Source organism: Saccopteryx leptura, chromosome 5 (assembly GCF_036850995.1).
Source record: "Saccopteryx leptura isolate mSacLep1 chromosome 5, mSacLep1_pri_phased_curated, whole genome shotgun sequence".
Lineage (NCBI taxonomy): Eukaryota > Metazoa > Chordata > Mammalia > Chiroptera > Emballonuridae > Saccopteryx > Saccopteryx leptura.
Window position 1 is genome coordinate 186057064 of NC_089507.1, and position 15636 is coordinate 186072699.

Genomic DNA, 15636 nt, shown 5'->3' on the forward strand with positions numbered 1-15636 from the left:
GAGGTATGCTGACCACCTGGGCTCGCCTCTGCCTTTCTGTGCTTTTTCATTGCTATAGAGAGATGTATGGCAGGTAGACTGCTGGCTGCAGAAGTACGGGAGACACAAGGGAGACACCCAGACCCAACCCACAGCTTGGAGCCTACCCTGCCCAGATCTACTGAGCCCCAGCCAACGCAGAGAGCTGAGTGTGAGAGTACATGCCTATTTTTACAGTCCACTGAGTTTTGGGGTAATTTGTCATGCTCCCCAAATTGGGCAATAGCTAAATAATACCTGACCTTTATTAAGTACTTTCTGAGACTTGCAACTTGCAGAAAAAGCATGCATTTTGACTAGTGCTTCTTTCTGTATTGTGTATATGATTAACCTGGGGCTTTTGTTAAAATGCAGATTTAGACTCAATAGCTCTGGGTGGGACCTGAGATTCCCATTTTCTAAGGAGCTCCCAGGAGTTGTTGCCACTGCTGCTCCACAGACCACACTCTGGGTGCAAGGGCAGGGTCATCCCGGGCTTCTCATCTGTACCTTGGGCCATGACTGTACCTGCTGAACTTCGGAGCAGTGAATGGGCCACCTTAAGTGTAAGGGAAGGACAGTCTTTGCCTTCTGGTGAAAACAGTGTATGTGTCTAATAATCTGCACTCTCCTCATGTCCAGAGTGGCCGGGAGGTCAGCTCATGTTAAAGTTTCCTCAGTCTATTTCCTGGGCTAAGGATTAGAAACACCTGATCAGCCTGACCGAGTGGGGGTGCAGTGCCTAGAGCATTGACCTGGGATGCTGAGAACCCAGGTTCGAAACCCTGAGGTCGCCATCTTGAGCACATGCTCATCTGGCTTGAGAACAGGCTCACCAGCTTGAGTGCGGGGTAACCAGCTTGAGTGTAAGATCGTAGACATGACCCAAAGGTCTCTGGCTTGAGCCCAAGGTTGCTAGCTTGAGCAAAGGATCACTAGCTCAGCTGGAGCTCCCCTGGCCAAGGCACATATGAGAAAGCAATCAATGAACAACCTAGGTGCTGCAGCAACGAATTGATGCTTCTCATTTCTCTCCCTTCCTGTCTGTCCCTGTCTGCCCCCACCTTGCTAACTTAAAAACAAACAAACAAATAATACGTAATGAGATCTCACCCCACCCCTTTTTATTATTTTTGTTTTTTCTACTTCCTGGAATTTGAAAATGCCTAACAATAAACTTGACTTTCAGTTCATGTTGGGCTCATAACCAATAGCATCTTTCCAAGTCCCAATATAATTGAGTCCCCAGACAAGAGATACATCTATACCTGTTTTTCTTAATTTCCAGTCTGGCAGGGCATGAGGGTAAGGAAGATGAAGGGAACTTATGGAGCAGCCTGGGTCTTCCACTGGGACACTTCTCCACTCTGTTTTCCTGCCCAGCACCTAACTTTTCTTCCGCCACCAGCATGACCACCATAACCTGGAGAATGGAGCTCCATAAGATGCTTGTCCTTCGAGTAGTCTAAAAAAACTAGGAGAATTCTTTCCAAGGAGATAATATCCTCTCTCTTTCAGTTTTTCATACTATATTGTAGATCACACACTTATGTTTTCACTGTAGGAAGGTACCAATCTGGGATTCAACTTCCAAAGTGTCTGAAGTTCTGCAATGATGTCCCTGGGTTGTTGTAGGTTCTAAACATGTTATGTGAGTGCCTTAAAAAGACTGCCATCATTTCCCAAGAAGCTAAACATATATCTACCATATGATCCAGCCATTCTGCTCTCTGTCTTTACACAAGAGACATGAAAGCATATATGTATGCAAAGACTTATACCTGAATCTTCATAGCACCTTTATTTTAATAGGCTCCGGTTGGAACACAACCTAAATGTGCTTCAGTGGGTGAACATATGAGCATACTGTGATTGCATACGATGGGATACTAATTGGCAATAAAAAGGGTCAAATTCTTTATGCACAAAACAACCTGGATAAATCTCAAAATGAGCAAAGAAGCTCACTGTACTGTACATTCTGTGTGATTCCACTTATAGGAAAATCTAGTAAATGCAAAGCTAACCTGAAGTAACGGAAGGCAGAGCCGTGGTGGCCGGGGGATTGCTAGAGAATGAGGGAGGACTCACAAAGGAGTATAGGAAACTCCGGGAGATTGTACAGTTCTTCCTACACCTTGATGGTGTTGATGGTCTCACAGGTGTCAAACTCATTAGATTTTTCACTTTCAATATGTAATTCCAGGTCCACGTATGTCAGTTACAGCCCAAGAAAGCTGTATTAGAAAAATAATAACACAACCGCCACTTCTGCCCTCATTCTCTTCCCATCTTTATCTCCATGAGGCGGCTGGGAGCCAAGGCATGGTTTTGATTTGTCTCATTGGCATTGGCATGAATATTCTATCTGGACACCCATGGGAGTGAGTTAATACCAGGTGGCCTCTGACATCGCTGCCAGCTTTCCTGCACCCTTCATACAGATTCCAGCCACACCTTGTTGTTTTTGTAAATAGGGATGTAGTATCCAGCAGGAAGTGGTCTATTGCATTCGCAGTCTACCTTCCTTCTTCCAGGTCTTTTCTGTTAAACATCTGGGGGTTGAGGTGCCCCACATTGCAAGTCCAGCAGCCCAAGGCCCCAAACTTGAAGATAGAACTCTCCCATCCCACGGCCCTGTGGCACTGTCTCTTCCAGGGGATGGGATGTTGCTGGCCTACAGAGGTACAGCAGTCACAGAGACAGCTCGGTGAAAGATGACTCGGTTTACTAAAATGAGCATGAGTCAGGCTAACAGGAAGAAGGGGCAGTTAACCTGCTGTTTTTACTTCTATGCAGTTTACAGAGACAACTTTCCAGTGACACATGCTGGTCTGTGCCTGGGGGGGCTGATGTAAAGCTATATTTATCAGAGCACCTTGGCCTCTGCCTTTTCCAGGCATTAGATGACAATCCCACACGCCTTTGATGACTTCCCATGACTTCCCATGGCCACTGACCCTCTCACCTAAAATAGCAAACAAGCACAGGATCAGGCCTCAGGACAACCACGACCAGCTAGTTCTCTAAATACCAGCAATTTGTAGGCTTTGGCTAGGACTGATGTTTCCCATTTCTAAAATTTTGCAATTCCATTCCCAGCTGCTCTGGGAGGTCCTGGTGTGGCTTGATTCCATTGCTGCCTACGGTACGCCCCTTTCTGAGGCTAACAGACTTCAACTTCATTCACGACAACAAGAAGAAGCAGGTGCTGCATGGATACTGGCCTCTTACTTTTCCTATACCATCACTACCTATAGAAGCCGCCTCGATCCTCAGGACTTAGGTATGAGTGGTGCTTCATTTGAGTTCTCCTAGAAGCAAAACCTGAGGCAAAGAGCAAGTAGAACTACTCAGAGATAAACCCAGAAAGCTGGAAGGGGACAGAAAAAGAAGGCAGACAAGGAAAGGGCGTGGGTGATGTTATCAAGCCTGTGACTACGGCGGGCAGTGAGCATGTCGTCCCAAAAGGAATGCTGAGCCACAGCGTGTGGACATTACAAGCATGGCACTCTTCCTAATCTCTGGGCTGATATGTCACAGAAGAAATAAGTTAAGCTTTACCTCTTTTATGTTCATGGCTTCTTATTAAGTTCTTATGGAAAGGGAGTACAGACAAGATATAAATATAATGAACAATGAGATTTTTTTTTCATTAACATTCCCTTGCTGTTTCTTAAACTCACTGCATATAATTCTGGGCCTTAAACAGATGCCCCTATCTCTTCCCCTAATTAATTTTCTGTCCTTTAGAGGATGAACACTGACAGAGGGACACTCTGAGCCATCACTGAAGAAAAGGGCTTCGTCACCATGCTTTCCTTATAAATCATAAAATCCCAAGCCAAGCGTGGCAAAAGACAGTCTCAGAAGATGAGAGAGAAAGAGAAAAAGCACAGAAACAACTTAAATTCTGTAAGATAATACCAATGAGACAAGCTAAAGAAACTGAGATAATCAAATCTGGAAGACAGAGGAACTATTAAATAATAACCTTCAAGTCCTGCAAGAGATATTTTTTTGAAAAGCGGACAAGTCACTTGCTCCTATATAGTGGGAAGAAAAAAAAGCAAACATGAAGCAAGTTAAAGGACACATTCCAGGAAGAATGTTCTGCCACTGAAGGCTGTCAAAAAATATACAGTCATATAAAATATAGAAAAAAAAAATAAAATAAAATATAGAAGATGGTTGTGAGATTCTTTCCTTTGGAGGCTTTAAAACCAAAATAGATTGTTCTTTAGGTAATTCTCATAACCTCCGGGGTTGTCCCTCAGCCTCAAGGGTCAATCCTATTAGAACACAGCTGGAAGACAATGAATGACGGGGCTGCAGAAATAATGTAACTCTCTTCTGTTTTACAGGAAAGTAAAATTAAGAAATAAAATGATAGTGCTTCAGTTCAAGGCGGTGGGCCAAGCGTTTTTGTTCACTGCTCTTCCCCCTTCAAATTCTTTTGAAAGGGCGGACAAACTAGAAAAAGAAATCACAGCAGAACTGGAAAGCTGAGAAGGGGCCACCTATGGAAGAAGGAATAGTTTCTGCCAGGTATGAAACAAATATAACCAACTGAAAGTGAAACACCACAGCGCTGAGAAAGTGAAAGAAAGATCTTTAAAGAAGTGAATTTCCCTAGAGAGATTCCCATAATATGTAACATCAAAAATAGAGGCTGTCAGTTTCACTAGTGGGAAATGATTGGGAATGAAAACCCGTGTGCACAGGAAGGCTTGTCCAAAGATGTTAACATGATCTCATTCATAATATCTAAGGGAAACAACCCAAATGTACATCAATAGGGGAATAGGTAAATAGACTGTGGTATAGTTATTCAATGGAATACCACTAAGCAATGAAAAAGAAAAATCTACTTATATATACAACAACACAAATTATTTTCAAAAACACTATGTTGAGCAAATGAAGCCAGACATACCATAAAAATTATGCACACAGCATGATTCCATCTGTATCAAGATGTGAAACAGGCAAAATTAATCTATGGTAATAAGAACCAGACAGTGGTTATCTCTGAGAGGAGTAAATTGCCTACAAAGATGTACTAGGAGACTATCTGGTGTTAGAAAGATGTTCTATTTTCTTATTTTGATAGTAGCTACATGAACATATATACAATTCTCAAAAATGGAACTGAAGATCCGTTCTTTTTACTGTATGTAAATTATTTATCATTGACAAACCTTAGAACAATGCAAGGAGGAAGAGAAAAAGATAATAAGAAGGAGGAGAAGGAAAAGAAGGAGGAAGAGGAGGAGGAGGATGACAAGGAGAGGAAGAGAAGAGAGGCAATGGGTAGAAGCTGGGAGAACAGAGTAAGGACAGGAAAGAGTGGAGGGGGGAGAGAGCTCTGGGGTCGCCAACGATGGAAGATCGAGCCACGGCATAAAACACATCAGAAAACCACAAAGATAAAAATATGAGACAAAAAAGAGATATTGAAGATAGATTCTGAGATTCCAATATTGGTTTTAAACTCAAACAAGAGTTTCAAACGGAGAGTACAGGGATATTGGAAATTATCAAAGGTATTACTAGAGAAATTTTCTCAAGCTAAAGACTCAGTTGAGGCTGAAGACTGAAAGGATCCAGTAAGTGCTGAACAGGGTGACAACTCAGGTCCTAAATCTAAACACAGCCTGATGAAATTTCTGAACGTTATAAATAAAGAGAAAAAGCTGAAAGGCTTCCAGTCTTCTTTTTTAATTTATCCACAAAGAAACAGCATCAGGCTTCTTACTGAAACATGATATGATATAGTAAAATTGGATTATAGCTTCAAAATTCTGTGAGGAAACAATATTCAACAAGCCAACTATCAAATTAGCATTTTAAGTGTGAGAAACAAATATATGTATGTTAAAAAAATGTAGGATCTCATAAAGTTTACCCTTTGACAAAACCTTTCTAAAAAAAAACTTTTTGCGGGCCTGACCTGTGGTGGCGCAGTGGATAAAGCATCGACCTGGAAATGCTGAGGTCACCGGTTGAAACCCTGTGCTTGCCTGGTCAAGGCACATATGGGAGTTGATACTTCCAGCTCCTCCCCCCTTCTCTCTCTCTCTGTCTCTCTCTCCTCTCTATCCCTCTCTGTCTCTCTCTCTCTCCTCTCTAAAAATTAATAAATAAAATTGAATTAAAAAAAAAAACTTTTTGCAGATGTAACCCTCTTGCCAAAGGTGACACAGATAGGTGGAGGGGGAGAGGATGAGGCAATATAAAAATTATAAAATTGAGAACACCAAATACAATAAAAAAAAAACATTTTCAAATCTATTAGTAATTACAATAATATAAATAGGTTAAACTGCATGACAAAAGAAAATTTATCTATGGGTTATTAACAAGAGACATACGTAAATCAAATAAGGCAGAGAAAGTTTGATAATAAAGGTGAAAAAAAGACACCCAACAAATTCAAAAATTAAATAAAATAAAGCAGGAGTTGCAATACTAATATTGAACAAGAAAAGTATTCCAGACAACAGTCCACAAAATATGAATAAAAATTTCACCTGATGGTCCTGCCATCAGGAAGAGTCCATTTCTTCTTCCCTAGAATCTGAGCTGACCCAGTGATTTGTTTGCCCAATAGAATGTGGCTGAAGTGACATGTACAAATTCATCAAGAGGCCTTGCAGCTTCCGCTTTTAGTCTCTTGCTGCTCTGAATCCACCATGGAAAGGCATGCCCCTAAATCCCCCTTGAGGATTAAAGACTATATGGAGAGAGAGCCAAAGTGACAGCCAGCACCAATCATCAGACACACGAGTGAGGTCATCTTGAACCGTCCAGCTCACATCATGCCGACAGAAGGCTGTAACCTATGAGTAATCCTAGGCAAGATCAGCAGAACCACCCACGTGACTCCAGAGAAGTTGATGACACACGAACTCATGAGCAAATAACATGGTGGTTGTTTTAAGTCACTAAGTTTCAGCATTTGTTAGGCAGCAATAGCTAAGTGAGACAGTTATCCATCATTTATATAATTGCAAGGACAAGAGCAAACAGCCTGCCTAGAAAATGGGCAGGCAAGTCATGAAACAAGAAACACAATGGATATTGATTTGAGTCAGAACTGGTGGAGTCTTGTTGATAGACTGAAACAAGCACTTGGGATCCACAGTCAGCCTGCCTGGTTCTGAATCCTAGTGCTGACACATCAGAGCAGTGTGGCCTTGAGCAAGCTACGCTGACCTCTTTAGGCCTCAATTTCCTCATCTGTGAAATGGGTATAAATACTACCTATCTCAAAAGGTCATTTTAAAGAACCTTATTTGTATTAAGTACAAATAAATGTTTCCTTTGCTTCTACTGATATAAATAGCTCAGATGAATTCGTGAATCCAGAGAAGCAGTGAGTACAAGAAGCTCAGCTGGTTTATTGAATGCAAGTAGAGAGATAAAAGGAAGAAAGTGTAGTTAGGAGACCGAGAACCAAGACAATTTAGTTACATTTCAGAGTTTGGTTTGCTTTAATGTTACTGTAAAAATAACCAACTTAATGTTTTATAATACTTGTTTAAATGTCACTATCTAAATGGCTTTACTATTTAAAATCTAGAGATAATCATGATTCTAAATCTGACTGAGATTTAGTAGAGAGGCACTTATTTGAATTTCAAGTTAAAGAGTTATTATATTATTATTATCTCCTATAGGTTATATATTTTGTTATGCTTTGTCTTTCAGGCTGCTTTTACTATATATATATTTTTTCTTACTATTATAAATTAAAGACATGCAAAATAACTAATCTGCATATGTAATCAACATGAGCCAAACTTATTTCAATGAAGAGGTAAGATTTCATTTACACTTAATCTTAGCCAGAAGGCTGAGAGGTGATAAGATTTCATTCAAAAGTGAAAAAAGTTCATGTCTCTGCACTTTATGCAGCTGTTGAAAACAACTGGATAACTTTTATTAGATATTTTGAAATAATTATAATAGTACAAACACATCATTATTTTTCATGAGCCACACAACCAATAGAGATAGTGAATTCAAAGCAGTCTACTGCCATCTCATAACAGCGTAACTCCAGCATAGGGACAGTCACAGAGGCAAAAAACTCTATCCCCCTGAGTATGCTGAAACCACCAAATAATGTTAGGTCTTATAGATATATACACACACACATGTATATATGTGTGTGTGTTTGTATATGTGTATGTATATATATATGTGAATCAGTCTATGTCAGAGGTCCCCAAACTTTTTACACAGGGGGCCAGTTCACTGTCCCTCAGACTGTTGGAGGGCCAGCCTATAAAAAAAAACTATGAACAAGTCCCTATGAACACTGCACATATCTTATTTTAAAGTAAAAAAGCAAAATGGGAACAAATACAATATTTAAAATAAAGAACAAGTAAATTTAAATCAACAAACTGACCAGTATTTCAATGGGAACTATGCTCCTCTCACTGACCACCAATGAAAGAGGTGCCTCTTCTGAAAGTGCGGCGGGGGTGGATAAATGGCCTCAGGGGGCCGCATGTGGCCCACGGGCCGTAGTTTGGGGACCCCTGGTCTATGTGTATATATACATATCTGTTCATATGTTCATATCTAACAATAGAAAACTGTTGAGATGTGTTTGACAATGTAAATTGTTAAAAGGCTTTCTCTCTCTCTCTCTCTCTCTCTTTCTCTCTCGTGGTCAGCATGGTGACTTTCCAAGAACTTGGAATGAAAATATTCTTTAAATATTTTCACACTATAAAATAATAAAAAAAATTAAGCACCTTCTACCTGCTTTAAAAAAAGTTTACATTTTAAAAAGTTAATATATTTAAAGTGCTAAGAACAGTGTCTGATACAAAGACATTTTACAAATCTTAGCTATTATTGTTATTCTTACTACTGTGTTATTGAGTATCCTTGATATGTCAGAATTACCAGATCTTAAATATAGGAGTGTATCTCTTCTTAAATGATCCCAAAATATACTTCAAATTGGGGAAATAAACCTACCATTTTGTATTTCTGACTCTGACCTCATATTTTAGAATGTTTTCAAGGAGACATAATAAAAAACAATGTAGTATAAGGATTAGTTTTCCAGTTGCAAAGAATGGTTTTAGCAGCTTAAGATAACACAGAGCCAGTGCATTTAAATGGAGTTTAAAATAGTCCAGTAGACAGAAAGAGCATGACATCCACAGTTTTGTTTTCAAATACACCTGTTACCAACAAATTTACCTTCTGGGCCCTGAAAACAACAGGCTAATAATACATGTCTTTTGCATACCTCCTCACTCAGTGGAACATACATTCTCCATTTGAATCATAATACCTTTGGGGAGTCAGAGGCCCAATGAAATAACTTCAGTCAGGAAGACTATAAAACTTTTATAACAACAAATTACAAAAGAGAGTGAAATTATGAGCTAAACTGTTATACTCATCATTCTGCCTGGATAAGTACATTGAACAGACAGCATAACCAAATGCTACCAGAAGAGAAACTGAAGCTGGTAGAGCAACAGGTCCTCGGGGCTCAAGTGATTCCTAAGAGCGTGACTCTGTAAATCCCGCATTTCTTCTGCTCTCTGGGGGCAGGTCCTCGGCCAAAGGCCCTTTGGAGAATGTAATCCACTTCCCCTTTGCAGTTGCCACTTCCACCGGCTGCTTCTCTCATTACCTTCCTGTTCAGGCAGAAAAGACTGCCCCCTGGTTCTTCTAATGATAGCAAGCACCTCATAAAGAAATCTGCCAAATTTACTTTTCCATAGAACATCACTTTTACAGTTTTTCACGAGCCCATGTGGAAAGAAAGCATCATGTATAAAATATGACTTCCAGAAATCTTGAAGATATTAGGTATTATTCCTACATGAATGATGGGTGTAGCACAGTCCACAGAATGGTACTATCTTCCGTTTCCCCCAAAGAAATCCCATCGGTCTGTCTCCATACTTGTCTGCCCACCAGGAGCAGGTGTGAGGACCTCACAATGTTAGGATGTGTTCAGAAATGACCCAAACTGAAGTGAATTTTAGGCTCTTGGGCGTATACTTTTCCATTCCTGGTTTCGCATTAGTGCACAAGGGTCACTTTGCTTTAGTCTATAACAACCTGGCGAAGATTAAGCTTCGTGCAGTTAATCAAGAGTTTGGAATGTGTGAACTTTGGCAAGTTCCTTAACCTTTCTGTGCTATATTAATGATATAGTACCTCATTAAATCAGTTAAATTTTGTAAAGCACTTAAAACAGTAGCATAAGAAGCACTGTTTTAAGTGTTGAAGTGAAGTGTTACTGTAACAGTAAAGTTTTTAATCCCCAACCCCTGGCAACAAATTACATAAAGAGGTTAAAAATGAATGAGACTATGATTGTAAAGCCCCTTAGAAATAATAAACAATACTTATCTCGACATAGCAAAGAGTTTTAGAGGGGCTAATTTGAGGAGGGGATTTTAGGAGCCAGGGAATTTCCGCTACTTTCTGAGAAAATCCCTGCAGACTTCTACGCATGCCCCAAGTTGACAGTTGTCATACCCAACCAAAGGAAAAGAGCGCTTTCCAAGGTAACTGCAGGGAATCCTTGCCTGGGTAATCCTTTATTCGGAAACCCATTACATTCTGTATGACACCCACTCTCCATTCGCAACCCCCCACCTCTCAGGTTCGGAGCTAAAATCGATCAGTAGAACCCTTTTCCCAAGGTGATCTTCAACAGGGACAGAGCACTGGGAAGAAGTCTTTTGCTAAGTCTGAAAGCCCCGGGTAACCCCGGCCCCAAACAGGGCAGGTGTCTTAACTCCGTGCTCTCTTTTTGGCCAAGAGCGCACTCTGGAGCTTCGGGTGAGGCCCACGAGGGACATCGGAGGCACTGGGACCGCGTGGGAGAAGAGAGGATGTCTGGCCACTCTCCTCGGGAAATCATTTCCTGACCTTTGGAATTGCTTTCTGAAGAGGCAGGCTCACCGGGATTCCTGCTCCCAAACCCAGTTTGAGACTATTATCCTATAAAGTTTCCTTCTGCAACCTCGCACGCCTCGCCTCCCAGAGCGATGATAGTACTCGGCCTCTAAAGGGCCACCGAAGCCTGGCACCACCCCAAAGCAAACACATACATGCTCCGCACTTCCTCCGCCCATTCCACGCCGTGCACCCCCAGATATCTGACCTGTGGCAGACCTGAGGGAGCGCGTCCGCCAGAGCTCAGCGCCAAGTCCAGCCTCCCGACACGTATCCCCGCTCCGCCTCTGCCTAATACGGGTTGCCCCGACAAAACTGCTGCCAAAACAGTTGCTCTCGGGTAGGGCGGGGGACCGCCTCCTCGCGCACATCAAGTGCGAGCTCGGCGCCCCTTCACGCGGGTCCCCGATGCCACGCGCGCCCCTCTCCGGCGACGCACTCACCTGCAGCTGGGTCCGGCTGGCGTTGCCCGCGGCTGCGTCCGGCCCGTCCGCGGCTCCCGTCCCGCGCAGCACCGTTATGTGCAGCGTGAGCAGCAGCAGTCCCAGCAGCAGCAGCAGCTCCGCCGCCAGGCGAACCATCCTCTTGAGACGCGCGGCTTTAGGACCCGGCGCGGCGGGCGGTGGCGGCGGTGGCGCCGGGAGAGGAGGAGTCGGAACTCCGGAGCCCGGCAGCGCGGCTCCCGCTTCGGCCCCCGCCGGGGCCCCGCTCCCCGGGCCCGCAGGGCTGGCGCTGGGCGCGGCGGGGCGCGCGGGGCCAGGGGAGCAGGAGCCGCCGCCGCCTCCGCCGCCGCCGCCGCCACCGCACCACGGCGGAGCCACGGCGGGGCCGGGGGCGTCCAAGGCGGCTGCGGAGCAAACCCCGGCGCTTCCCTGCGGCGGCAGGGACAGGGGGCTGCCCGCGACCCAGGCCGGGCCTGGGACCACCCTGCGGGCAGGGGGTAGCGGGGGCGGCGGCGGGGCGGGCGCAGCCGAGCCCCCGAGCGCACATGGGCGCCCCAGATGTGGCCGCGGCGCCGCAGCTGGAGCAGGAGCGGCCGCCAGAGGAGCGCAGGGAGGAGGAGGAGGAGGAGAATGAGGAGGAGGAGAAGGAGGAGGAGGAGGGCTTCAGTGGCGGCCCGGAGTTACCTCCACGCTTGGCTCCCCCGCCCTGAGCCACTCACCCGACGAACCACCTCCCCTCCTCCCTGGGCTACTTCGGGACGCGGGACGCACCGCCCCGTTGCCGAGTGCTAGTTGGAGCTAGCCCCAGATGGGGGCCGCGGGTACACGGGGGTTGTCACTGTTTGGAGGTGACTTGGGCACCCCTCCGGGGTCCGCTTCCGCCAGCCGGGCTGTGCCAAGTGCGCGCCACCGCTGCCGAAGTCGCTGTGGCCGACGAGGGCACAGCCCTTGTGCGCACTGAGGCTCGGGGCGGTGGTGGTGGTGGGGGGTGCCTGAGCGAGTTTAGAAACTTTTATTAAAGTGGAGTTGGAGTTGTGGTGATGGAGAACCGAGGGGGCGCAGGACAAGCCAGGTGTCTGTCTGCGACTGTGCGCCCCCGCCTGAATCTGGCGTGCGTAAGAGGGGGATGGATGATAAAGAGTCGGTTCCAGAAGGATCTTGACACTTGTTCCTGGACTCTGGGCAGCTCGCCCCTTGAGCACCGCTGCTCACGCACCCGTGTAGCCCTGTAGAGCCTGGGAAGGGAAGCAAGTCGGATTCGCTGGGCGTGGGCCTGGTCCAGCGGGCAGGTGTCGAGGCAGGAAGATGCTGGGGCCGAGTGTTCGCGGCTCAGGCGCGCAGAACGCAGGCGAGGCACTGGGGATAAATCTCAGCTCTGCCAGTCGCGGGTCGGGGGACTCATCCTGGAGGCGCCGCTCCCGGAGGGGACCTGGAGGCTGCAGATGTACAGCCGCCGTTCTTGGGCCACCGCCTCATGACCGGTCTGCAGCCTCGGGCTCCCGCGCGCCGCTCATGCCTCGCAGAGGTTAGCTGGCGAGTGAAAGGGCTTGGGTCAGGCAGAGAGCGCGGGTTCCTCGCCTCCGATGCAGGAACCAACTGGGTCCGACGGTGGGCTCAGATAACTGCAGTAGCACGCCAAGTTTCCCTCCCTCTGGGTATTGCTGTGGTTCCCCCTCTCCAGAAGTGGCTCGGAGTGGCGGACGCTCTGCATGTCTGGTGCCTTTTATAATGAGCTTTCTCCGCCTCCCCGGTTTCCTCCTCCCCTGTGCCCGCCCAGCCCTTCCCACCCGGTTTGCGGAGCCCTCGGTCCTGGCGTTCGCACACCAGCATTTCGCAAATTTCCAAGTCCATCTCGCATCCAGTGTCCCTGGGATGGGCCATCCCGATTCTCCCTTGGTGACTGATATTAAATACATAAACAGACCTTTCTCGTTGGCGTGCCTGTCCCCCCGCCCGGCTCCTGTCCTCCTCCTCCCTGTGTTACAAACTGAGGAAAGATTCTTAAATCAACTACCTTCCGACTTCACATCTTGACGCGCAGGGCACTTCAGCCAAGCCTCACCCAGATTAAGACAAGAAACACTTTCATCATTCCGAAAGTTTCACAGGTCACGATGGCATTTTGCAGAATTTAAATAGCGCTGGTTAAGGTATGGGGTGCTGGTTAGTTTATTTGCGTTCGGGAAAGGAAGGGCTTAGTTATCACTTTAAAAATGCCTTCAGCATCTTTACAATTCATCTTGCTCTAGCATGGTGTTAATGAATTGGCAGCTGTTTATAAAGTACACTATATCTTTTCCTTTTTAGTGTTATTGTTAGGTTTTTTTTTGGGGGGAGGGATGTTTGGAAGGAGTGCTTGCTTTGGATTTTTAGGCAGTCAGTCCTGTCAGGCATCTAATCCCAATTTCCAGGCTCTAAAATGCCAATAATTGCCAACCAGAGCGCTGGGGGAGAATTTGAAATAATAGACCGTCCATGGTTCAGATGGGAGATCAAAGGAGAGGATCCCAGCCGCTTGCAGATCCCACGAGGATCCTCCAGTGTGTTTTCTCATTAGAGTCACGTGGGGGACAGGGCAGGGGAGTCAGCACATGGGTGGAATATATAAATTAAGATGGCAAACTGGAATCTTGTAGCCAGCCCGGGTTCAGGGCAGGCTCTAACCCCCTCTGTGCCAGATTGTGAAGCGGGAGCACGGGGACAATGACTTTCCCATGGCCCGAGGCAGGCTGTTCCAAATTAGAACCCAGGCGCTGCTGTGTCCTGTGTTTCCATCACACACAGTCCCCACATGTGAGCCTCCACTGCTTCTCCTCTCATCTAAAATTAACATTTTTTTTTTTTTTGGATCCTAAGAAAAAATGACTTAAAAAAAACAACAACTCTGGAAAGAAAGCCTTTCAGTGAGTGTAAATTCTTGTAAATTTGTACAGGGAGAGTTGGAGATCAAAGTCTTTTGTAAGATGTTGTAAAAATTGTAAATTGAATTTTGGGGACAGAAGTCTTTATAAAATGTTGAACAAATGTATGAATGACTGCTATTAAAATCCTTTCACGCTGTGAGATCCAAATTCCAGGTGAGTTTATGTTCTAGTAAGCACACATAACTAGTATCGATAAATGTCCGTGCTCTGGGACAGAGCTGTCAAACAGGGTTGCCAGCAACGATCTGCTTTTGATGAGTTAGGGAACATGAGCTGACAATTCTTTTTTTTTTCGGTGGAGAAAGAATGACAAGTTTAATAGCCTAAACAAATTTAAGTTTCAAGCATGTTTATGAAATCTTACTAATAGCTGATGAGTTTTAAAAGTTGCGCCTCCTTCAAAGTTCCCACAGCACTATCCTCATATCTAACTAACTAGTAAAATGTCTGATTACATGTCTACCCTCCCACCAGACCTGGATCACCTTTGTGGTAAAACATCCCACAGCATACCTCTCCCCTACACCCTTGCAGTATCCAGTTTTATTCTTCTTGGGTTCACAGCTAAATAAACATTTCTCAGCAACACTTGAATCTAGGTGAGGAAGTGAAGAGTTCTGTTACTTCTTCTATGTTTGGCCAGAAATCAACTGAGTGATCCTCTATGTACAACTCTCTCTTCCCTTAATACATGGCAAGGACTCTGAGGTGAAAGAAGATCTATTCTTACAGTTACTACTCAAAAGAGAACTATTGGATCAGGAATTTATTTAACCTTGCATGCTGTGAAATAAAACTTGGTTGTTGGAAGCACTGTGACTGTTGGGTGTTTGCTGTAGCAGCTAGTATTACCCATCCCGACAAGTGGTATGTTCTTCAAGACAGGGGCATCTGCCTGATCACTAGCATATTTCTAGAGCTGAGCATAATACCTTGCATCGAGTAGTTGCTCAAACAGTGTTTGTTTAATGAATGTAATAAATCTGGTCTTTATTTAGATCCTACTTAGTAAATGAACTCTCTTGAGAGCGTTCCTACTATAATTGACTGACCTTGAATATCAATTCTTCTGTCATTTGACTATACCATTGTCCTCATAGATTTCCCCTTAGTTTTGATTATTGGTCCCTTTATCTTGCCGACAAACTTATTTGACTGAAATATTTGCAAAATGTAAAAGAAATTAACAATAAGCCAGAACACCTGCAGTGAATATCATTGAAGAGAACCTTTTGGTCTATTGTAGTTAAGGTCTTTATTGTTTCTACTTTATTATTATCATTGTTATTATTACTAATATC

The 15636-nt window shown here is 44.7% G+C and overlaps 1 protein-coding gene across 2 annotated transcripts in view; it reads right to left on the minus strand.

The window, feature by feature from the left end:
- The window catches only part of ISM1 (isthmin 1), a 71136-nt gene extending 59587 nt beyond the window's left edge, over window positions 1-11549 (minus strand). For both annotated transcript variants that reach the window (XM_066387122.1, XM_066387121.1), the window contains exon 1: window positions 11412-11549. In XM_066387122.1, the coding sequence (XP_066243219.1) occupies window positions 11412-11549 (138 nt within the window). The remainder of the gene's footprint in view (window positions 1-11411) is intronic.
- Window positions 11550-15636: the final 4087 nt, after the last annotated feature.